At 44.4% G+C, this 24,578-nt stretch overlaps 1 protein-coding gene across 1 annotated transcript; it reads right to left on the bottom strand.

Moving 5' to 3' along the window:
- Nucleotides 1-287: 287 nt before the first annotated feature.
- Nucleotides 288-19,417, bottom strand: vsnl1a (visinin-like 1a). The gene is made up of 4 exons (XM_067242114.1): nucleotides 19,270-19,417; nucleotides 15,500-15,666; nucleotides 3,077-3,292; nucleotides 288-2,740 (listed from the first exon to the last, which is right to left on the bottom strand). Exons 2-4 carry the CDS (start codon nucleotides 15,659-15,661, stop codon nucleotides 2,543-2,545), a joined length of 576 nt encoding a protein of 191 aa, XP_067098215.1. The 5' UTR covers nucleotides 15,662-15,666; nucleotides 19,270-19,417; the 3' UTR covers nucleotides 288-2,542.
- Between the last annotated feature and the right edge of the window lie 5,161 nt (nucleotides 19,418-24,578).

Here is a 24,578-nt window from a genome sequence, read left to right as displayed (position 1 = left end):
AAAGTAGAGCTTGTGCCTCTCCACATAGTGTGTTTAGCCATGTCACATCAGAAGTTAAGCCAAATGTCAAGAGGCATGCAAGATTAATGCAGAATTCCAGCCTTCAAAATATTTACCTATATGGTCAGGTTCATCAATTAGCTCTGAGGGAGGAGCCACCAGCCTGCACCTGCATTTGAAGAGGACATGGAAATACATATGTCCACTCCATGCAGAGAACGGCTCTGTTTTAACATAAACTCACCTTGATTACGTGACTCCAATTTACACTTGAGACGTCAGCCCATATAATCTTTTATTCGTTTAAATCACAACACAATAGGGAGTAGTGCAGCCATGTAATTGGGGACACAATACATGCTACATGTACAAAATAATCATTTTACACAGTTGCCGTGCTTGCATTTGGTATCCTAATTGCAATAATAATACATATTTAGGTATAAACATTTCTGGGCAAATATGTTTATGTAAAATTCAGATTAGAAACTGAAAAGTCTAATATAGGGAAACAAGGTTTTGTGTTTGGGTCTTTGCATTTAAGTGTATTGGGAATATAAACATGAATCAGAGAATATGCACAGATGGCTCATAAAAGAAATGTCTTTACCACACTGCAGTATAATATTTATGCAGGTAGGAAACGATCTGTATCTGTATTCCGCAGTCTTTAACATACTGGCATATAGAGAAGTTTTATGTGTGCCAGTCAAGGCGTAGGTTTCATTAAACATGCCACCCACTTCTTCAAACCGGCAGATCTGTCCCTCACTTTTTTAGTATGAAATTGTATTTAACGGCCGCATACTCAGTAAAAAAAAAAACAAGCTGTTCCACCCACATTTGAAAACAAACCTAGGCCCTTGGTGCCAGTCAAGACCGGTGGGATCATAGGTTATTTCCTATCTTGGGGAAAGACGATGAGCTAAGATGCGGCACCTGTATGGGGGCGAAGAGCTAGCTTCTATACAGTCTGTATGCTTCAATATGAGAGAGGGTAATAAAAAAGTACAAAAAGTTAGTTAGGAGGAGCGAGGTTCACTTTGGGGAAAACTGTATAGCCTACCAAATACCAAACATGTCTTCAAGCGTTGTTCTCGTTACAATTCATAAGGAATGGCATTCACTTGTTCCTTTGACACAGGTCAACACTTATTCTTTTAACTGAGAGACGAACAGAGAAAGTGACATAACAATTAATGTTTCACACAGTGTTGCAGTGGCCTCATTCCATGTATCCTTTACACCACTGGCATGTGGAAACGTCATTGAATTCAGCACATTGATAAGCAACCTGTAGCTGTATTCAATAAATGACATAATTAACTTAGCCATGACTAAGTGGGCAATAAAAGTCGGACAACATGCACTTTCTCAATAGGTGAGTGGGTGGAAATTATCAAAATGTCTCACTCTCTAAACCTCCAGGTAAAATTATGCCTTTATATTCAATGATGTGTTTGATTTGTAATTGACCATTGCATGATTATTCCTGTATTATTCATCTGTGGGGCCGAATACTTTTTTCAGTAGATTTTTTTAAATGTCTATGTGCCATATTCAGTATCTACCTCCTTGAAAATATATCTGAACTACGGAGTGCGAAAGGGACTTTGTAGCAACATAAACCTTTATCTACAAAGAAACATGACACCTACAGGTGCATCAGTCAAAATAATAGTTTTGCCAAATCACAGAATTACATCCCATTTGACAAAACTTGTATAACCTACTGTTGTATAATTTTTCTTTTCAGTTACCTATTCTGTCTTTAACTGTTTTAACCGTGACTGCATTTCTTTGTCTTTGTTATTCTTATAGGATGCAAAACGAGGAGATTACCTTTAAGATAAAATAAATAAATAAACGGCATGCAAATTAACTACATTTATATTAACCAACAGTACAAGCACGTTTGGAAAGAAAATTCTGATGAATGCTAGTCCATCTCTTGATCCATCCAGATCTAATCTTTTATCAGAATGAATAAGTGTTTATGCAGAGATAGGTACGTTACCATAGGAATTTGGTTTGGTTGACATTACTCGATGTATGAAACACATATAGCTAGCAATCAGCAAACATGGAACAATAAATAGTTGCGTAAATTCAACATAGCACATCACAGATGCGCAAGCTCCGATGGAATGAGACTATGGAAAATACTTTGCACACTTCACATTTTGGCAGTTGAATTTAAATAATTTAAATATATATTCATATTTATATATCTATATATAGTTGTGCATGGTGTGAAATTGTAGTAAGACAGTCTGTGTATATGTGTCTGTGTGTGTGTGGTCGTTTGTGTGTGCCTCATTTCAGTTATAAGTACTGTATTTCTGTGTGTCCTCTATGTAATTATGTGTAAATCTTTTATTATAGCAAATAACATTCTCATGCACACAAGTGTTTCAAACACAAGAAGCGGATCCATTGAAAGGTAGTCCAAGCATATATATTTTTCTTCAGTGTAAATAGCTGCAAACTGAATGGAACATTAATCTTCTGTGCAGTCCATACAGGCGTTTGAAGAGGCCACCTATTTCTGGAGGTCACACTGGAGCAGCAGGACGATGGAGGGGTCGCTCTTGGCCGCCTCTTTGAACTCCTCCAAGGATATCTGGTCGTCGTTGTTCTTGTCCATCTTGCTGAAGATCTTGTCCACGCGCTGCTCGGGTGTCAGGCCATCCTCGTTCATCTTCATCATGATCACAGTCCCCACCATCTTGTAGATGGCCTTCAGACACACACACACACACACGAGACAGCAACGCTCAGTTACATTCACAACACCTCAGACTAGTCGGGTTTATCACATGCACTGGAAACCTTCTTTGCGCTGGAAGGATTCAAATGATTTCTCCATGACAAATGCATGTGAATCTACAGCATTGGGGGATTTGTCTGACAGTTGTACCCTGATGTACCCTTACATATGGAACAAGCTTAAAATGATGAGTTGTTAAATATCTTTTCTCTCATTCCTATATTATTACAAGGCTATATGTTCGGATCACTGGTTAGGGGATGCTGTTTTGCGAAACCTCTAACAAACAAACTTCTATGTCCGTACCTCGATGATCTCCAGCATCTCCACTCGTGTGATCTTGCCGTCCCCGTCCAGGTCGTACATGTTGAAGGCCCAGTTGAGCTTCTGCTCGAAGCTGCCCCTGGAGGTGATGGACAGGGCGCAGATGAACTCTCTGAAGTCGATGGTCCCGTCTCCGTTCTTGTCGAAGGTTCTGAAGGCGTGCTGGGCAAACTTGGAGGCGTCTCCGTAGGGGAAAAACTGAGCAGAGAGGGTGAGAGAGACATTGCGTAACTTAAAAATAAGTATTCGCCCTGTCTAAAGCTTGTGTCACGGTAAAGGCATGAAGTGAACTAGTCCAGGCCTGAGATTTTTCCTTTGTGTGTGTGCGAGTGGGTGGATTTTGGTGTGAAGTTTTGGGGGGAGAGAAAAAGAGAGACAGAGAGTGACAGAGAAAGAGTGAGGAGAGAGAGAGAGAGAGAGAGAGAGAGAGAGAGAGAGAGAGAGAGAGAGAGAGAGAGAGAGAGAGAGAGAGAGAGAGAGAGAGAGGAGAAAGGAAGAGAGATAGAGGGAGAAAGGAAGAGAGATAGAGGGAGAGAGGGAGAGATATAGAGGGAGAGAGAGAAAGAGACAGAGAGAGAGACAGAGAAGGAGAGAGAGAGAGAGAGAGAGAGAGAGAGAGAGAGAGAGAGAGAGAGAGAGAGAGAGAGAGGAGCACCAAGTGGATAGCTTCATTCCTCTTCAGGGGGAACGTCAAGGAGGCGGAACGTGATTAAGCTCTCAGAAATGCACAGAGCGCCATTTCCACCCATTTAACCATGCTTGGCCACTCAAGAAGATACACCCCCTTCACCCCACTCGCTCTGGGCTCAGAGCAGCAACAAACACACACAACACTAGGCAACAGCAAACCTGATACACTTAATGTCATTAGTAAATCTCATATCCAACTGCTTTACAGCCACCCACAATACTCATAGACGTCAGAAGACATGACCTAGTCCATCGATCAAATAACATTTATATTTAGTCATTTAGCAGACGCTCTTATCCAGAGCGACTTACAGTAAGTACAGGGACATTCCCCCGAGGCAAGTAGGGTGAAGTGCCTTGCCCAAGGACACAACGTCAGTTGGCATGACCGGGAATTGAACTAGCAACCTTCAAATAACAGTAAAAGATATGCCTTTATGTAAAGCAGAGCATAAGCCCACCAGGATTCTGAGACACATAGACTTAATGCAGCACAACCTGCTACAGAAAAAAATTAAATAAATTCAGATTCTGTTACTATATAATATATAAAAACCAGATTCCTCTCACTTTACTACTAAAAATAGGTGATTTATCTTCCAGTAGTGAATAAACCAACAGTCTTTTTCCAACAAACAAGGTCAAGTTCATTGGCCCAAAGCAGGCAGTGAACGCAACCAATGACAGAAGTGCTCCGTGTCTGAGGAGATGTGCTCCTTCTGCAGCTGTGATCTGGCTGGGAGATCCAGGGCCCCCAGGAAAACCGGAGAGATTCATTAGAGGTGACCCTTCCACTTGACCTTCCTGATAGACCAGGTAAAGGTGGTGGTTGACACGCGACCTTGTCTGCTCTCCCAAGATTGCGAACACAACCCGCAAACACCAAATAATTAATTACAGTTCTAATTGCGGCCATGTGTGGGTTTCAACTGATGCTGGAGCTCTCCAAGAAAAACAGGCAAGCAGTGTACTGTGTGAAATGTTCCAGAAAATGTATCTTTCTTTTGTGGTGTGCAAAGAAATGACACTAACCAAGTACCCAGCAAACATGTAGGGATGAGGGTATAGCTCAGTGGTTAGAGAACGTGACTACAGATCCAAAGATTACAGGTCTAAATCCCCCCTGTACTGTAGGGTGCTTTGGCTAAAGGCGTAACATCAGTGAATACTTGATACTCTTCTGTCTAGGTTTGGAAAGTGTTAGGTGAGAGAGGAATTCTAAAGACTGAGGACTCACTGAGGATTCAGTTCATCTGCAGTAAGGACCCTCCCTTCACATTTTGCTGCAGTGGCAAACTGATCAGACTGCAGTTAGAAGTTACAGGGTGGGGGGAGGAGGGTTAGGAGATGGACAGACTGAAGAGAGGAAGAGAGAGAGAGAGGAATGGAGAGAGGGAGTGAAAGACAGGAGACTGAAAAAGAGAAATGCAGAAAGACTGAAACATTGAAAGACAGAGACACAGAGAAAAGAAAAGCCTGTGATGATGAAAGGGAGAACATACCATTTCCAGTCCATCTGTTTTTACAGAGCCAGACTCATTTTGCGCGTGGCAGAGCCACGGGCCAGGCCAGCGCTCTGCGACCATGCCAGGAAGTGAGGCACACAGGGAGGCGGCATGCACTAATGCAAAGTGACTCTCACAGGGAGGCCCCCTGCTGCTCCATATGGCTCTGCCCTAGCACCTCAACACAGTTCTGGACAGGGGGAGAGGGGGAAAGAGAAGAGGAAGGGAGAGAAGGATAGAGAAAGGGGGGAGAGGAGGGAATGAAGAGAAAGAACTACCTCGTCACCGAAAAGTACACAGTGTGGAGGGTGGGGGGGGGGGAGAAGAGAAGAGCAGAGAGGAGTAAAGGGGTGACATTTGAAAAGAGGGAGAGAGACAAAGGATGAGGCAGGAAAGACAGGATGGAGCCCGTGCAGAGCAGAGAGACTGCTGCTCTTCCCCTGTTTGCTCCTCTGTGACAATCTGGCAGGTTATGAAACACTTTGTTATGTAAAAGTGGCGACAGGAAAAGTGGGACAGGGACATGAGACTGTGAAATTCCTCTTTTCAAGCTTTTTTCCTGTTATCTGATCCCCCTGTGTGTGTGGAAGGGAAGAAGATAATACTGTCAGTAAAAGTGCAGAAAATGTGGAAATCCATTAAAAAGAGGAGCCAGACAAGAGCACAGTCATCATGGTTCCTCATGAATATAAAACTGTCATATTCTACGATGCTTGATTATTGCTTGACAAAGAAATTGCCTTTACGACATCGGCTGCCGTTTCCTCTCTTAATGGTTAGATGACGAGAGGTTTTTATGTTTCAATTCAACAAACGTTTCAAACTTCAGGGGAGGGTGGTGAACATTTGTATCTTAATGTGGATGCATATGACGAGCAGAGCCAGAACCAGGCCGGAGGCCAGCTGGTCTCCGGTCGTGCCCGCCCAGAGGAGACCAAGCTGGGCTGAGCTGGCCAGGCTGGCTCAGTCTGGCACAGCTGGGAGGATGAATGCTGATGTTAGAGAGAGGAGCGCTGCGCTGGAGGAAGGGGGGGGGATTAGAGAGAGACAGGGGAGAATGAATAAGAGAGACGGGAGAGAGACGGAAGAGAGAAGGAGAGGCAGAGAAAGGGGGAGAGAGTGGAGGGAAAGAAAAGAAGCCGGAGGCTATAAGGACCCTGCCCCAAATCACCAATGCTAAGTGGCCTCGTAATCAGTCGTCAAGCAGCTAGCTCACCCAGTCGAAGGAGGAGGAACAGAGGGGGAGAGCCACAGGACCTCTCCGTGGACACATAAACTATGCAGACACACTTTTATTGCAGGCCATTTCACACTATCATAACAGCAACGTCGAAGACCAGTCTCTGGATGTGGGCTTATGCAAGTGGAAGGAACACATTAACAAGCCTCTTTACAACACAGCCCATAACCAACGTCCGAGAGGGAAATTCATCAAAGCTATCGTATGCTGTTAAACCTAAACAGTCACATGGTGATATAGTGAAATGTTTCCCCAAACAAGACAATGGGTTGTAGACTGAACCCCTCCATACGGAGACACTTGGATGTGCTGTGTTTATGGCTGTTCACTTTTACCCATCATCGTTCTTTGGTGCTGTGAACATTGCACCCATGAAAATATAATCAGTATCCAAATATAAATTGGAGGGGGCGTAACCGAATAAGCAGAGGTATTCATCGGCCTTACAGACTACGTTCAGGTCTGTCCCTGGTGTTCTCCCAGGCAGTCCCACTGACATCCATGGCATCTGTCCACCGGCCCCGCCCTGCATAGGCCAACACTGCTCTGAGTGATAAAGTGATAATACTCACAGCAACAGACAATTCCTGCTCCGCACTGGACTGTTGCCACGGCGCCACTCATTCTGTCCTACAGTACACACACGTCAATACACGCAGGCACACACACGCAAAAAAACACGAGCGTGCTCACACGCATCGATACACGCATGCACACACACACACACACACACGCAGACGTTCAAAAACACACTCGCACAAACACACACGCATACTTGAACGCACACACAAACGTCCTCACACATGCACACACACCACGTGCCAAACTGTTGCATCCACTTTGTATGAAGGCGCAGAATAGGTCACGACATCGGCTTGCTCTGTGTAGCAGCCTGTGTGGACGGTTCAATATGACACGACCGTGTGAATGTTGTTGTTTCAACCAGCAGCCATGACACGGCTGTTTCCATGACACTGCCAGGTCAATACATGTCATCCAGATGACTGGTATGAAGGGTAGAGACTGTATCACTACCCATCTAACTCTTTCCCCACATGGGAAATGTGAAAAGAAATCTCCTGCCTCTAATACGCCTCAATGGAAAATATCCTCATCGTAGTGTGACATTGAATTGGGTAGCGATTTGTTTTGTACACGCCTGAACGTTTTATACACCAGCTCCCTGAACAAGCAGCAGCAACGTGACCAGAATGAAAGAGGTTGCTGCTGTTCTGTGTGCTCGGCACCCCTGTGACCTCATTCATGTATGAATAATGAGGCGTTCTGGTTTTTGCAACCTTTCCAACTCCAAATGCAGCCAGACTATTTTGAGACTCATAAATGTCTACACGAGAAAGAGTTGGGGTTAGACTTACGTGTGCAAGTAACTATTTACCTTCTACTGCCACGGCTTGCTCCTCAGACACTAGCTCATCAAGCAGAGAGAAGAAAAGACTGAGAGAGCACATGTGTGATCCATCACTTGTTTGTTTCAAGTCAGGGTGGCCAAGAGGGCACTCAGACAGGGAAAGTGAAGCTGAGAAAGAGAGGGGGGATGGACAGAGAGACTGAGAGAGACTGAAAGAGAGACAGAGAGAGACCGAAAGAAAGAGAGCCCTGTGATCTGTATGTGAAGTCTCAGAGACATGCAAGGCAGAGAGCAAGCTGCCAGCCAGCACAATGTTCGACTAGCACTAGCAGGGTTATAAAATACAAAGGCACACACATACACACGCGCACACACACGCAATATGTCTCGAGCCATTCATCTCAGCAGCAAATTGCATTTTTAAATCATTCTGTAATTACCCTTAGAAGTGTTCAAGCGACATGCATCGCCTAATGTCAAAATAAACGGCTTACAGTAGGCCCACTGCTTCTACAGCTTATGGCTACAGGCAGAGAGTAAAGCAGTCCTCACACACACACACACACACAAATACACAGCCTACTTTAGACCAGGGGCGTAGCCAGAAAAATATTTTTGGGTAGGCCTAGAAAAATATGGATAGGCATCTTTTCAGTTTTTTTTTACTTATTTACTTTGCGATGTGCACTCGGTGCATAGTTTTTCGGAGATATTTTCGTCTTTGGGTAGGCCTTAGAACAAATTGGGTAGGCCTGTGCCTACCCAGGCCTACCCATGGCTACGCCCCTGCTTTAGACATTTTGGATGAAGGGGTAGTTGATTATTGGAAACATTCCAGATGAGGAATATACTTCTACAGAAATGGAGGATTTCCAGTGGAATGGAGAAAAGTGAGTGATATCTCTATCTAAGAAATTCAATGTACCGCTCCTTGTTACAAATGGCAAACTTGAAATTGATTGTAGATCTAATCTCCCTGCCAATAGAGGGCAGTATTGAGAGGTGATTTGAAGAACAGTGACCAGCAAGCCATGATAGGCTCTGATTTAGCGGCACAACTGTGGACTTACTGTCTGACTGACTGACTGGCTGGCTGACTGGCAGACAGTCTGGCTGATTGGCTTTCTGACTGGTTGGCTGGCTGGCTAGCTGTGTGGCTAGCTGGCTAGCTGTGTGACTGGTTTGCTGGCTGGTTGGTTGTTTGTCTGACTGGCTTTGTGGCTGGCTGGCTGGCAGGCTGGCTAGCTCTTTGTCTGTGGCTAGCTGTGTGACTGGTTTACGGGTACCTGAGGGCTTCCCAGAGCTCTTTTTTCACACCTCAGCCAACAGCATCTATCGTAGCCTTCTTATGGAAGAGCAGTAATGGTAATGGCTTATGCAGGAGTGTATGTGTGTGTCTGCATGTATCTTCAGTCCCCCTAAGATCCCTTCGTTCGTCAACATCTTTTCCATAAGAGAAACAAAAAAACCTTCCATGCATAAGTGTTAAGGATGTTGGTTCCTCCCAGTATTGCCTGGTGTTTCCAATTTTTGTTAAAACCCTACAATGTGCTTCTGTTGACAGAAGCACATTGTCTCTCTCTCTTTCTTCCTCTCTTTCTCTAACTCTCTCTCGCCAGGGCAATGCGTATGTTGCCCTTTACCCAATGATTGAATTAGATGGGCAGTCTGCCTGAGGGTGATTGTGCCTGCCTGGCACTACCCCCGCTCTCCCTCACTACCACCCCAGACTCAGTTATATAAATGCTTTTCTAGCATGTCTCAAGTGGCCATAGCTAAACACACTTTGACAGGTAATAAATGAATAGCTAAATAGAAATATTTTACAGGCTGAAATATGAAAGGTTACACAGTATACCTACCAATCCTCAGGAGAGTTTAAAGTATAGAACCATTCTGGGTATTCGTTTTGATTGATTCAATCCCAGTGCTAATCTCTGGACACAGCAAATGTCAAATAAAGCTGAATCATAAAACTCAGAAGGTGGAAATCCTTTTCTAGAAGGTTCTCCACTGTGTGCAATCCAACAGTTTTTGACAGTCTAATGTTTGATGAAATATACTAACATCAAAATCCCTTAACCTTCATAGAAAATCCCTCCCTGAACCACACAGCCAAAGCTTCAGTAGCTCCAGTCCAAGCTCTGACCACTGGTTTCAACAACTCCCACCCTCCAAGGCTGGTTTGATCCCTCCTCTGCATCTCAAGCCCCAACAACACTGTATTATCTAGCCATATTCCCATCTCCAGTAGTCTCACAGATGTGAAACATCAGCTGATAACATTCATGGCCCAAAGCAAGAATCTTCTTGTGTTGCAACATTAACAGTTTTGTAGTTTGTTCCTTGAGAGCCTGTTCCTAGGGGGCATTTCCAACACTGAATGTCTAGGGGAGGCTGATCATTTAGACTTACTGTTCCCCTCTCCTATCAGAGGAAACACACATCTATTAGTAATAACCAGGGGGGGAGAAAGAGAGGGAGCGAGAGAAAGGGAGGGGGGAAGGGGGAGGGGACACCGAGAGAGAAAGAGGGAGAGAGTGGGAGAGAGAGAGAGAGAGAGAGAGAGGAGAAAGGAAGAGAGAGAGAGGGAGAGAGAGAGATAGAGGGAGACAGAGAAGGAGAGAGGGAGAGGGAAAGGGAAAGGGAGAGAGAGAGAGAGAGAGAGTGAGAGAGAGAGGGAGAGAGAGAGATAGAGGGAGACAGAGAAGGAGAGAGGGAGAGGGAAAGGGAAAGGGAGAGAGAGAGAGAGAGAGAGAGAGAGAGAGAGAGAGAGAGAGAGAGAGAGAGAGAGAGAGAGAGAGAGAGAGGGAGAAAGGAAGAGAGAGAAAGGGAGAGAGAGAGATAGAGGGAGACAGAGAAGGAGAGAGGGAGAGGGAAAGGGAAAGGGAGAGAGAGAGAGAGAGAGAGAGAGAGAGAGAGAGAGAGAGAGAGAGAGAGAGAGAGAGAGAGAGAGAGAGAGAAGGCCTCGGCAGCACTATCTACTCTGAGTCATAATCTAATAAAGGTTAACTCCAAAGAGCTATCGGCTAGGAATGAGATGGCCCCCTATTGATTGCGGAAGACCGATTTATGTCCTTTGAAAAACGACAACCTTGTAGTGACATTGAGTTGCTCTTTGCTAAGTAAGTAAGTAAGTAAGTAAGACTTTATTTATATAGCACTTTTCATACAAGAATTGCAGCTCAAAGTGCTTTAAATAAAATCAACAAAAACAATAATACAAGTGTTGATCTAAAACATTTAACAAACCAAACTAGCCGCACTCTATCTGCGGTTTCTCAAATCCATCTTTGATCCGAGCTGCCACTTGCAGTTTCTAATACACAAACATGACAAGGGGGTAGACAGGACGAGACTAGAAAGTTACAGCATAACATGAGGAGAGAGGAGGAGAGAAAAAGGCAACACCCAGACAATGCTCCTAGAGGAGTACAGTGTGGGAACAGACAAAAACCTCAGCACATAAGCACAACAACATTTACAAAAACACGTGACTTGCAACGGGGAGTGGGGGGGGGGGGGGGTAGACAAGCAGCATCTGGACCGGCAGCCATGGTAGGCGCTGGACACAGACCCGCCAGCCACCCTGGGGAAACAAGCAGGCGAATGCGTTGGATGGGGGTGGGGGGGTGGTGATATCTGTAGTAGGTGAAAGTTAATGTGTGAGTAGGTCTGGATTGGCGCCCTCGACCTAGGCCACAATCAGTCCGATTCTCCCTATGCAGATTGTGTTGGCCAGGAGACATCCTTGGTCATGACCCGGGCAGAGACCAAACCACAGATGTCGGTGGGGGGGGGGGGGGGGGGAGGGAGCAGCAGCTAAGCAGCGGCACAACTGCAGGTTGCGTTTAACGGATAGATACTTTAATTAAATTAGGGGGTGCCGGGAACCAAGTTATTCCACAAGCTTTTTCTGATGAGCCGGAGATGGGCTCTCCTGCCAATATGTTCAAAGCAGGACGGACGTACCGGTATATCTACCTTCCCAGCATTAGTTAATTAGGCAGTTACGCACATCGCTAGGTGAGGCTGTATGGAGAGGTGAGTGAAGGAAAGGACAGCAACAAGAGCAGAAGCCTCCATTATTTCAAATCCATCCACTTCTATGTAAAACGAATTATGACGAGTTCACCTATTTGACTGAAGTTGGTGCAGATGCGTTTGCAATACAAGGAAAATTAATTTTTGAGGTTTTGAATAACTCGCCTTTTTAATGATTTAATTGTGACTGACTAATTCCATGCTAGCTTCAGAAATGGGCCCTCCCATAGTAGGGCTAATTTCTACTATTTCTACCATCTCCTCATGTATGTAGAAGAAGACATACTGACCATCTCGAAGTAACACTTAATAACAATACTAATATTTTATGATCTCTCTGTACTTTTACTCTGTAGACTTCCTCTGAACTTGCGCCTCACACTTGCAGTGGGGTTCAGGGCAATGTGAAGCAAGCGATGAACCCAGACGGTTGAACTGAACAACACAGGAGTGTTTTTCGGTTGCGTCTCCTGTGTTGTGACAGTGTGGGGAGCCTCTGAAGATGACAAGACACTATTTTTAGAGTGCTGCTGTATGCCATAATTATGAGATAGAGACAGGGAGATACAGAGAGAGAGTGAGAGAGAGAGAGAGAGAGAGAGAGAGAGAGAGAGAGAGAGAGAGAGAGAGAGAGAGGGAGAGGGAGAGGGGGGGCAAGGTACTAGTTATATATGCCATTATGGGGGCAACAGGGTGCAAACCAGATTGCTTTGCACATGGTCCTGGCCTCCACAAATACACAGACACACACATACAAACACGTCTGTTGCTGAATGCCAAAGTGCAAAATATGCCACAACATATTGTCAAACGTTGAACACACGTCAACTGGATTATGTTTGTCCAGCAATGTCGCTCTAGCACCTAGACACACACACACACAACACACACATGTACACACACACGTACACACACAGACACCTCTCCACTTCTCCACTGATGCCCTATAGCCATGAAAACGAGAATCAGCGTACCAGATCTATCCCATCTATCCAGGTCAGCTCAGTGTGTTGCTGGGGTGTGTGTTCAGTGTGTGATCGGTCTAGCGCTCTGGAGTGTGTGTCAGTGTGTGTTGGGTGCGGCGGGCGGCTAGTGCAGCATCAGAGTGTGTGAAGATTCCCATCAGTGTGATAGGCTGCTGCACTGAAACTCCAAGGAGTTGTTCGGCTGTTGTGTGGGTGATGTCACCACAAAGCTTCCATTTAGAAGGAGCCAAGGCCAGCTGCCAACACACTGATGTCTACTGCACAACACGTCTTTCAGCAACACGGAGACGCGTGGGTAGAGACGGCTTAGCAGCGTGGATGTGTTCAGGTGTTCTACGCATTGGAATATTTCCACGGTGAGGTGAGAAGGAAAGCACGTCATCCTCACCCTCATCATCACCCTCATCCCCTCAGCCTTCATTGTGACCATCATTATCAAACTGAATCAATCCTCCATCCCACAATGAAAAACAGCTCCAAATAAAACATTGTTAACCATCATAAAACCAAATAGTCTACCCCTCATCAGTCTCCTTCAAGGCCAATTACAAAATGATCTGCTGCTGGAAGCTGCTGAATTCAGCAGAAACCATAGCTGTGTCCATTATACTGCCTTCTATCACTGATAGAGAAACACTGCTTGCTCATCACAGCAGGGCAAAACATCATCTGTCAGACTAGTTACCTAACTGACACTAACAATACAGCGTTTGATTCTTGTTTCTCATCTCGTCCACTCTATTGTATTGGCTGTCATTAGCTTGCGTTGAAAAAAAAAACACGTTTTGCAGCTCACTGTGCTCGCGGCCAATCCATACAACTGATCGACTAGAAGGGGTTTCGTCTGGAAAACTATCACAGGAAATCATTGGAACGCATGGCGGTCGGAGAGCTAACAAAGTACGTCTAAATATACCACTGCATCACAACAGCCAAAATCAAAACCAAAGAGATGCCCCCTTGAAGACAAACTGCTATCTTCCAGCACTCCTCAGTGAGGACTTGTCTTCTCTCAAGGCCTGAAGGATGGCTGCGTCTTCAAAAGCTGTGAGATGAAAAACCAGATATGAATAATGAACGGTTATCTGTCATTCCCTTATTTGAACATACTTTCACTTTCACTGAGGCAGAATATCCTGCATCCTGCCAAATGGGAAAAGTGTCACCTGGACAAATGGAGGGTGTTTGGAACAACCAAAGGTGTGTTATTCTACCCATCCATCTGTCCATCTATCCATCTACCCATTCCTCTATCTATATACATCCCTCTACCCATCCTTTTACCCCTACCCATTCCTCCATCCCCCACTTTGCGGTCACTGAACAAGTGAAAGGAACACAATGTTCATGCACTCACACACATGCTTGGGCACACATACTCACGTAAACACAGATGTATACAATACATGCACACAAACAAACACACACACACTGTTTCTAACCATATTTAATGTGTGAGGCAGCCACTCACATCTGAAGATACAGAAACATTAATATCTGTCTCTCCTCCCTCTGTACTGTATGAGCTCAGCTAGTTGAGGTTCACACATACACACACACACTTATATACACACACACACACACACACACACATGGTACACATGTTAGAAAGCACCCACTCGTTCCTCTGCCTCTCATCATGTAGCACTCACACACACACACTCACACACACAGGCGCATTTTCACAGGAACAATCTGTCCTGCTAATGCGAGGTCATCTATACGCTCACAATCAGAGCCTGTGGATAAAACCATATCAGTTATATTCTGTTGCTGGGATACACAATAGGATTTCCACATAACTGGGTTAAGCCCCCAGCACCAGCCAATAAGACCCCTTTAGAAGCCAGCTCAGAACCAAACTGATTTTTCACCCCGATTTGCACTGTATTGGCCGCGTCAAAATGGAGCGTCTGAAAAGTACTGTACGGATATTTAAATGTTTATGCCTGGATTCAGAATCTAGTATTTTGAGACTACACTGCAGCTCAGTGTAGCTCATGTGACATTCATTAGGATGCCCCAAAACCTTTTAGCCAGTCTTACATAACAGCTCCTCTGCTGTTGCATTCTCTTGGGAGAGGACTCAGCAACTGATAAGTGGCTATTTATTGACTTGTCACAACACTGACACACTTCGTAACGGTCAAAATCCTTGTGTCACGCAAAGTCGTCCTTAGAGTAAGACCTCAAGGCACCCGATCACTCAAAAAAGGATGATCAAGATTAGATCATCAATTATTAGCAATGTTTTGACTTAAAAACTGATTCACAATGAAACAGTAAAAAAATATAGATATATTGAACAATATCCCTAAATAGCAAAATTCTGCAAAAGCCCGGTTGTCAAGCCTGCTATTCTACTCAACTGAACAAAACTGTCTATCTAGCTATGGGGAAACATAATGTTACCAATAGTAATAATGTATTCATTTAGCAGACGTTTTTATCCAAAGCGACTTACAGGGAGGGGGTAGGGATTTGAACCGGTGACCTATTGACACAGCTGCTGACAGAGTGTGTAGTGAGCTTGGCAGAGAGAGGGAGGCTGGGTCAGTGGAGCGTACCTACCTTGACATAGAGCTGCTGGAACTCGTCCAAGTTGAGTCGGCCAGTGGGGCAGTCCTTGAGGAAGCCTTTGTACCACTGTTTCAGCTCGTGCTCATTGAACTCTGTGCTCTTCACCAGATCCTCCATGGCTTCAGGGGTCAGCTTGCTGTTCTGTTTCCCCATTTCGTCTGAAAGAGAGAGACTGACATTGACACAAGCATTTCAGACTATTGCAAAGTCTTACCGTGGCAGACTCTCTTTAAAGAGGGAATAGCACAGTGTCTCAACTGGAGGTTGGTATTCAGACATCTGGCCTTGAAAGGGAGAACGTTCTTGAGAAGTTGACGCACAGCTCTAGACGATGTTGTTTTATGACAAGCTTTTATCCTGCACATAAAATAGGCCGTACTGTACTTTCGCACTGCTCCTACACAATCACTGAACAACAAACAAACACCCAAGTCCCACAGGAAAGTAACATTAACCCCTCCTGTCTGCGATTCAATAAATACGATCATACGAGAATGAATACATGAGAAACATGTGCTGTTTCTTATGTGCCATTCTCTCCTGTTCGTTCCTTTTTCAACACCCTGCAGCTGTTTAGCACACACACACCTCCCACCGCCATCCTCACACAGCGCCGCAAACACACACACACCTCCCAACCCCCATCCCCACACCCCAGACAGCCCCGCCAACACACACACCCGCCCCTGCTCTCTGTAACCACTGTTCTCTGGCAGCACAATTAGTTCATTAGGCAGCCTGTCATTAGCATAATTACCCAAAGGCCAACAGATCCAAAAGCCAGATCCAAAACAGATGTGACTTTTAGAAAAGACGTCCTGTTCACGGTTGTTCTTTGAGTCATGAAAAGATCTGATTACAAGAACTTGAGGAAAGAGATTCATTTAGCAGATAATTTTTGTATTTTTATGTGCAATGGTTCCATATATTACGTATATGGAAACGGACATGAAATGTATGCTTGCACAAAACAATTCGAGGGGTCATTTCCATTAGTTTGATTGTTTCAGCTGCAGCAAACAAATAATCAGCTTCAAGGTAAATTTCATTATTTCAATCAGCATTATCACAAAGTGAATTCTCTGGTTGATGAATTGCTAATGTTTTAATTAGATGCATTTTCATTTTGCCTCTGCCGAGGGTTAAGCAATTATTCTTCCAACACATACACCAATAACACTCCAAATCCAGACGATGATTTCAATCCATTTCACGGCTTAGGAAACCCATTCTATGACCAGACAGACAGAGATTTACACACCCCATGACCAAGCCATGAATACTAAGCACCAGCCACTGGACTGTGTAACAGTGGTGGATCACCAGCCACTGGACTGTGTAACAGTGGTGGATCACCAGCACCTGGACGTCGTCCAGGCTTGTCAGATGGCCAGATACACTGTGTGGATGTCAGCTCCTCTGATGTATGGACTGCAGAGGCAGCTATACATCTATCCTTGGAGATTGGACTTCAGTATAAACGGCTTAGTCCTCAGGGTGTGACTGCACAGTTTGCAATCCCAGGCACCCCACAGTGACAAAACAAGACTGATGTCAAACCTTTGTTACAATTGTAGTGGCTTTCGAACAACTTCCCCCAGACCTGCTTGATTCTGATACATGGCTCTCAATGTGCCACAGGAAGCAGCTTACAATGTCCAACAGTCCAATGGTCTCTCTTGTAAATGTTTTTGTCCTTTTTTAAGGAGGTGTGTTGTTGAAGCTGGATCAAAGAGGATAACAGAATTCATGAGTCAAAATGATTCTCGTAAACTGTAATCTCATAAGTGGCCCTGACACATAACCAGTTCGAAATCTATAATTTCTTAAAAAGAACCTTTTTCCTCTCAGTGTTTTTCGTCTCAAGTTTGATTGTCCGAGCAAACGCCTCTGTGCCCATGCTCTGAAGATGGGCCTCCTCCATCCCTCTGACCCATCTGTATCGTGACAACACAGACACAGAGCTCTGTGTGGTGTGACAAACAAGAGCGAGGAAAAAGGCTGTGTCTGTCGTACCAAGCACTGCATTCTGACACAGCAAGTTGGTTCCTCTGCTCTGTCACAACAGTCGCCGTCACTCACAATGAAGCAGGCCTTAAGACTACGGCAGGTGATATGTCCCATAATGTGAGTCTCACAGTCACCAGACAGTGTGTGGGAGGGTGAGGGTGGGGGCTGAACATAGGACCATAAGGGTAAGAGTTTCACTCACCTCACATCCTTTCCAGTAAAAATGGAACAAACTTCTCACAACAACAGCTATCTCAAACACAGCACCACTGCCAAGAGCTGTGGTCGGACTACGTTAACGATACTGTATCTGTTGATACTGTATCTGCAGCACCACTACTGGAGGTTACAGTCTATTCCAGATTCAGAGAGTAATGTATATACACTCTGAATGGAGAGAACAGAAATGTTGGTAAGAAAAGAGTAGGGGACAAAGAAACAAGCCAGTTTCGGACCATTATGTTCTGCATTAGTGTTGCAGCCCCTCTGACCAGCTATTTAACACTAATTTTCAGGCGATCCATGCTAATATTGACCAGCTCATTTAGGCTTCTGAGACCAAGATAATATGGTTGTCACATTTGAGTCCGACTGCAGTCCTACTGCAGAGAGGCATGATGACTTGAAACCTAAGACAGTATTTTGTTAAAAAACAACATAATCTAAATGATCCCTAGAGCCTTCACTGTTTACATTTCTTAATATTGTTGCCTCATACATGAAGAAAACATGTACATATAATCCTATTAGCCTTGTTGAACATAAAGCATAGCTTTCTGCTGGTTGGACGTATTACGTAAGTTCAGCATGTTCCTTTTCCTTTAATTTCCAATAGGGAATGACCTTGAGAGCCAACCCCCTGCCCAGCACAAAGCATTTAATACAATAATAGCCTACATGTTTATAAATGACTTCTGATTACATAAAATGTCATGATGTAATGAACTGTTATCAAGCTCTCTCAGGAGCATTGCAATCTGGGGATGTATCCAGAAAGGGCCTGGATTGTGTTTGTTGATAGTGTCTAGTTTTTTAAAGAAAGGCTCTTATGCACGCAGCAAAACACGAAACAGTGGTATTCAAAAATATATTTTTATACTCAACTCTAGGTGATTGTTTTAGAATTCCCGCAAAATCCTAATATTTCAAATGTTTCCTAAATTGACATCACCACACAAATGGTTCCATGCGTGCAGTGCGAGCGCATACCGACATGCTTGCGCGAGACGGCAGTAGCACTACATCAGCACCACAACAGTGGAAAGCTGCACGAGGAAATGCCACATCACATCTGCAATATGAAATAGACAGACTCGCGACAATTACTATGGACTGCTTATATAATAAAACACTTCTCACAAGTCTGATATCTTCTCAAAGTATTTCTTGTTCGTTTTCGTAAAAGCCTACTTTTGTTTCTGAAAATGTTCCGGTGGAACAGTTGCGCCTCTTTAAACGACCAGTTATTACAGCCATGCATCCTGCATTAAAATACCAGGATGCATAACAAAATACATTGATTATCTTATTACCTTGTTCTCCAGCTGATAACCGCAATCCCTAACGAAATGCAATACTATGCTTCAAACCTCTAATATTGTCATAATATGAGGGTAAACGAACAATGATCCTTTAACTATTTTACTTTCTTTATTTGGCCCAGTGGTTTGTAACTGGGTTAATAATCAAAATGTAACCAGGTAGACTGTATATGGTTTACATCTGAAAGAGTCACAAAGAAAGAATCCTACCTTGCAGGAGTTGGAAGTTAAGGGAGGTTTTGTGTCTTTGTGGGGTGCTTATCAGCGGGAAAAGACGTCCTCTTCTAGAGACCACTTTGTCGAGTTTTTTTCGAGAAGAAATTAGCCTCGTCGAAATACACTGATGCAGTTCCGAAGAGGCTGCAAGGACGACCGTCCACGCACGCTGTTGAAGATATAAGGGCAGCGTCAGTCAGTGTGCATCACCACCCCTCTCCGTCTCTCAGCGGTTAGTGGACGCACGACAATAGCTAGGCTACTGTTTTGGCGTGGTAGTGCCTTTCGAGTTTGCGCAATATATCCTACGTCTATACAGAGAATATGGCTACGCCGCCTTGCACTTTTGTATTAGCAAACATTTATTGAGATACTGGATAAGTGACATGGCCAAGTCAACAATTAAATTAAGTTGTAACATCATATTGAGGGGTAAAGTCGTGAATTCCTAATTCTTTGATTGATTTTCATTGATTTGGCCAGCTAGGCTATAAAGCATTAGCTGATGATGCCCAATGTAGGGAGACCTGTCTAGGCTCATTGTTAGCCTAATTTCAATAGTAGCATATTGAATCTATTAAGTCCTGTCAAATGTAAAGTTAAAAACCAGCACATTGTCCAATTCGTAATCTAATTACTGATTTTGACCACATAAGTGAGTGCGCGTGAATCACTTTTTTCGCGCCACACTTCAGTGTCGATTCTGGCAACGAGCTGGCATCAGTTCAAGCTGTATGTCTAGGCCTACAATAAACTACGTAGCTGGCTAGTTTGAAACTTGTGAGAATTATCTAAATCCAAATCTGGGCCTATATGGTAAGTCATAAAATAAGTGCCATTAAGAATAACTTGATTGGGTGTAATAGTGTGATTTCTGGAGCTCCGCAATTAGTGCTGACGTGTTTCAGGTATCAGCCTAGGCTACTCGTGCATTAGTCTAGCTAGCTTAGCTTGTTCTACGTGTCCACCTAACTGTGGCCCTATCTGGATTAACGTGTAGAAATTCAGTTAACACCACTATTACAAATCATGTGTTTTCGTTTGAAGGTGTATCCTACCTTTGGATTCCTTTCATGTGTGGGATTTGCTTCAGCTGAAAGGTGAGTTACTAGACAACTGGGATGAACAGGTGCTTGGGTGGATCGAGCTAAATGTTGTGAAGTTTAGATTGTTGCTGCCAGTTAAGTTGGTACAGGGATAGGAGAGAGTAAACTGTTATAAGATAACAAAACTATTACAGTTTATACAGAATTAATTGCAAAACACAAAACTGAATTTAACAGCAGAAGTCAAAGTCTCACACTTTTACCTATGAATTACCACTAAACTATGCTTATAACAACTATCCATGTGTCACAGAAACAAGTTTTAAAACATAGTTCAGTTAACCGTGTATATGTTTTTGTAGGTTCAGTGTATGAAAGTGAAATGGAAATGGATAATATACAAAATAGACCCAGCTGCTCTGCAATGGAACAAGGTGAAGCCTTGTTATCGCCCAAACGGCCAAGGACAGATTACACAATAACAAACAACAAAACTGATAAAATCAGTTTTGAATTTCCCAAACCGATGACTTTCCAAACAAAGTGCGTTGAAGCTGACCATGAATATGTCAAACACACAGGCTATCAGCATGAAGAACACACTGAAGCAACTTCAAAGAGAAATGAAGAGTCTCAGCCAAGTGCTGGAACCCATGCAATCTGTTTTAACAGTACAGAAGGTGACCCGCTACAGGAAAAAGACAGGCAAATTCCTCTTATCGGTGAAAGAAAATTTTTTCACATTGTGGAGGATGTTGCAGAGGATACATCACCAGAGTGTCAGACCTCTGATGACTCAGTAAGTGACACCACCCCGAGTCATGAGTTCTGTCATCCTGGGAAATCACTCGAATGCACTTTAGCCGGTAACCCCTCTGCAAATGACTTTGCACCCTCAGAGCAGAGTGAAGACAGTCCAATCCCACTCACGACCTGCAGCTCAGCAGAGGGTGGACCTGATACTCTACCAGGCTCTGCTCATGAAAATGTGTTTGAGGATGTTGACACTTACAGTGGGACCAAAGTGTTTCTGGAAGGTAGAGAGAATAATATAAATGAGAATGAGGTGGGATTCTGTCAAAATGTCTGCAATGAGAGTAAGGCAGGGAATTGCATTTCACCTAGTGATTGTAGAGACTGTGAATCATCCAGCTCCAAATTAAGCTCTTGTGGGAGGTATTCAGAAGCTGGAGAGAAAAATGAAAGTGTAGTCAGAGGGGAGAGAGATGTGGAAGCAAATGCAAGTATCTGTAATGGAGAAACAGAAGCCCATGTTTACAGCCATTACATTAATGAGAATAATACCCCAACAGCTGAGACAGTTGCATGTGAGGACCGCTCTGTTGTGACTGATGATGGTGAATTACACAGTGATTCAGACAGTAACGGGGCTGAGATCAATGAGGGCCTTATGAATGATCATCTCCACAATGTGACATGGGATTTTTCTGTCTGTGAGAGGACAATTGAAACTCAGAGCAAACTGGATGATCAGCACGCAACAGAGAAACTGTTCTCAAGTCAAGAGCCAGCTGAAGGAGGAGACACGACAGACCTGGACCCTGCCTCTATAATTGGTCCTACAGTTTCCTCTAATGTCGACAGTGAGTATGGAGAAGAGGAACACTGTCATTTTGATTGGATATCAGGAGTCGAATCCTCCTTAGAGAGAAGAGATTTTGCTGTATCCTATCCGTTTCCGGAATATTCTTCACCGAGGTTGTCTGAGCCTGTCCAATGTGAGAATATTACCTCTGCACTGCCGGGTCATTTAGAGGAACTGAATGGAGAACAGGGGGGATCTGAAAGTCAAGACACTTGTCGTTCAACTATGGAGCGCCATTGTTCCACCACTGTGGAACCTGACACCAACATCCAGGGGATCACTCATCAAGAACTGGCTCCTAGCAACAGTGTACCTGGCCCTACGGAGGGTTTCGATGCTACACAGGAAGTTAAAGCATATTTGGACACAGTCGGACGCCTGTGTGAGGAACCCACTCCAGCTGGTGAGGTTCCTACCAGCTCAGACCTGCTGGACGCAGGCCTTGGTTCACCTTCACCATCTGAGCATGCTGTGTTCAGGAGGACAACAGATGTAGCTGAAAGGAAAGTGATTAAGACTGAGTTCCATGTTAAGTCAGTGGATTTAGAGGTGGGCAGGATAGCCCAAGAGGGCAGTACGCCCCACGGACACCAAGAGATCACAGAAACCTTAACAAGTATTTGGATCAACGACTGGGCAGAGAGACAGTCTACACCAGCACTACCTGTTGAAGCTACACCTGGAGAAAAGGCCGCCAGGGAACACCTGTCCGCAGGTTACCGAGACAAAATAGGGCCACTTGTGATTGAAAATGAGGACATTTCCTTCTTAACTCCTGTGTTCCCTGGTGATGCTGTGGTACCAGCTCTTTATTCACACCCAGAGAAGGATGAGCATGACACCTTGGCCCATCAGGGAGACACATCCTCTGGACCATCTGCTCCACTTTTACCCTCAAACTGGGCACCTGTGGCTTTTGACACATTCGAAAAGATCCGTTTTTCTCTCGACAATGACGAGGTCGAAGGACTGGAACACAGCCCTCTCCTCCACAGCTCACCCAAGCAGGCGTTTAACCCTGGGCTCCACATTCAAAATGGCTTCCCTGAAGCAGAGAGAGACACATACAACGGGAAACCTCAGGATGAAGAAAAGGAAGAATGTCTAAAGGAATCTATCGCTGACTTTTGCTGTGACATTATATCCAATGCAGTTCCAGACTATACCTCTCACAAAGTCCCTTCTCTAATGAGCACAGAGCACCCTGAGTTGTCTGGCTGTATGGTTTACGGAAGCTCCCAAAACAACCCTAAGCCCCAGCTTAAACTGTCCTCTATCAATACGGGCGACGATGACAATGACTACCCCAGATTCGAGATGAAGGAGAAATTCGATTTGGTCATTGAAGAGCTGAGTTTATACTTTGAGATCAGCCGTGACTCAGGAGAAGCTGCAGTCATTGAGCTATGCGTTGGGAAAGAGCTTAGCCCCAGCGAAGAGTATGTTTCTGCTTCACGCTTCAGTGACCGTCCGCGCAGTCCAGCTGCAGGGCCACCCAGAGACACGTCCATGGGAGATGATGAGGGCACTCTGAAAACCAGTCGTGCTGAACCAGAGAAGGCATGTGCTGCTGAGGGCCTGGACAGTGAGCAGGAGGTGCCAGTTGACTGCAGCCTGCTCTCAGAGGGAGAGGAGCTCATGTACTCTTCAGTCAAGCAGAAAGGTGGGGAAGAGATCTTAGGTAGACTGGGTTTAGCGTTATTATTGCTAAGCCATGGTTATTCTGTGTTTTGACATAGTAGTTACCGTATGTGGTAGAAGTTATGGTTGATATTTTAGCCTACGACTAAGATAACAAGATTAGATCAATCTATTCATAATATTATTTAAGAAGATTTATGGAAGATAAAAAGAAAGTTATCTTACATAAATCATAAAATCCCTAAACGATCTCCAGAAAAAAATCACTGTCGTGGCAGTATCAACAAAACTATCAACAACAATTTATGTGTGCAATTTAGGAGAGGATCTCTCTCAGCCTGTTGATGTTGGTGTGTCGATATTGTCCCTACAGAGCCCAGGGAGGCTGAGCAGAGAGGACGATCCTGGGACCCAGCCTTCATGTTTCTCTCCTGCCTCGATCAGTTCAACACAAGTAAGTCACGTCTACCACTGGCTGGAGAAATAAGGACTAGCACACACTATGAGAAGATCGATTTTCTTCAAAGGTTCATGATGTGACTCCCAGTTTACGTGACCACATTTAAACCAATGGTCTGGAAATGTAGCAGTGTTGTAGACTGGCTGCTGGCTGGTCAGTGTGTTTATGTTGTGGATGATGAGTAGGGTCCATAATTGTGTGGTGGAGTTGTCCAGATGTAAGTCTTACCGTAGCTGCGATCAAAGCTAATGTAGCAGTGATGATTTGGAGCCACCAACTTACTAGTCCGGTCTGAAACCTAGAACCAGTATACAGAATGTATTACAGAGAGAGAGAGTAATCAAGTGTTGTGTGTGGTTGTCTTCCTGTCAGCAGGAAAGCCTGAACAGAACCAGAGACTGGAGCCTTTAAAAACTTGCTCTCGTCCAATCAGGGTGGGTCTCTCAAAGAACGCCAAAACCAAACAGCTGCATCCCTACAAATAAACTTTTTAATAGTTTACTACCAAAATCCTACTTGTTACTATTTATATTTAAACATATTATATGCA

The sequence above is a fragment of the Osmerus mordax genome, chromosome 8 (genome assembly GCF_038355195.1).
Source record: "Osmerus mordax isolate fOsmMor3 chromosome 8, fOsmMor3.pri, whole genome shotgun sequence".
Taxonomy (NCBI): Eukaryota; Metazoa; Chordata; class Actinopteri; order Osmeriformes; family Osmeridae; genus Osmerus; species Osmerus mordax.
This window is presented reverse-complemented; position numbering and strand designations above follow the sequence as displayed.

Bases quoted from the DNA above. Each gene is read 5' to 3' on its own strand.
- vsnl1a (XM_067242114.1), bottom strand. From the start codon at position 15,661: ATGGGGAAACAGAACAGCAAGCTGACCCCTGAAGCCATGGAGGATCTG. The intron at 3,293-15,499 runs GTAGGTACGCTC...CTCTCTGCTCAG, and splicing joins TCCAGCAGCTCTATGTCAAG to TTTTTCCCCTACGGAGACGC. The intron at 2,741-3,076 runs GTACGGACATAG...GTGTGTCTGAAG, and splicing joins AGATGCTGGAGATCATCGAG to GCCATCTACAAGATGGTGGG.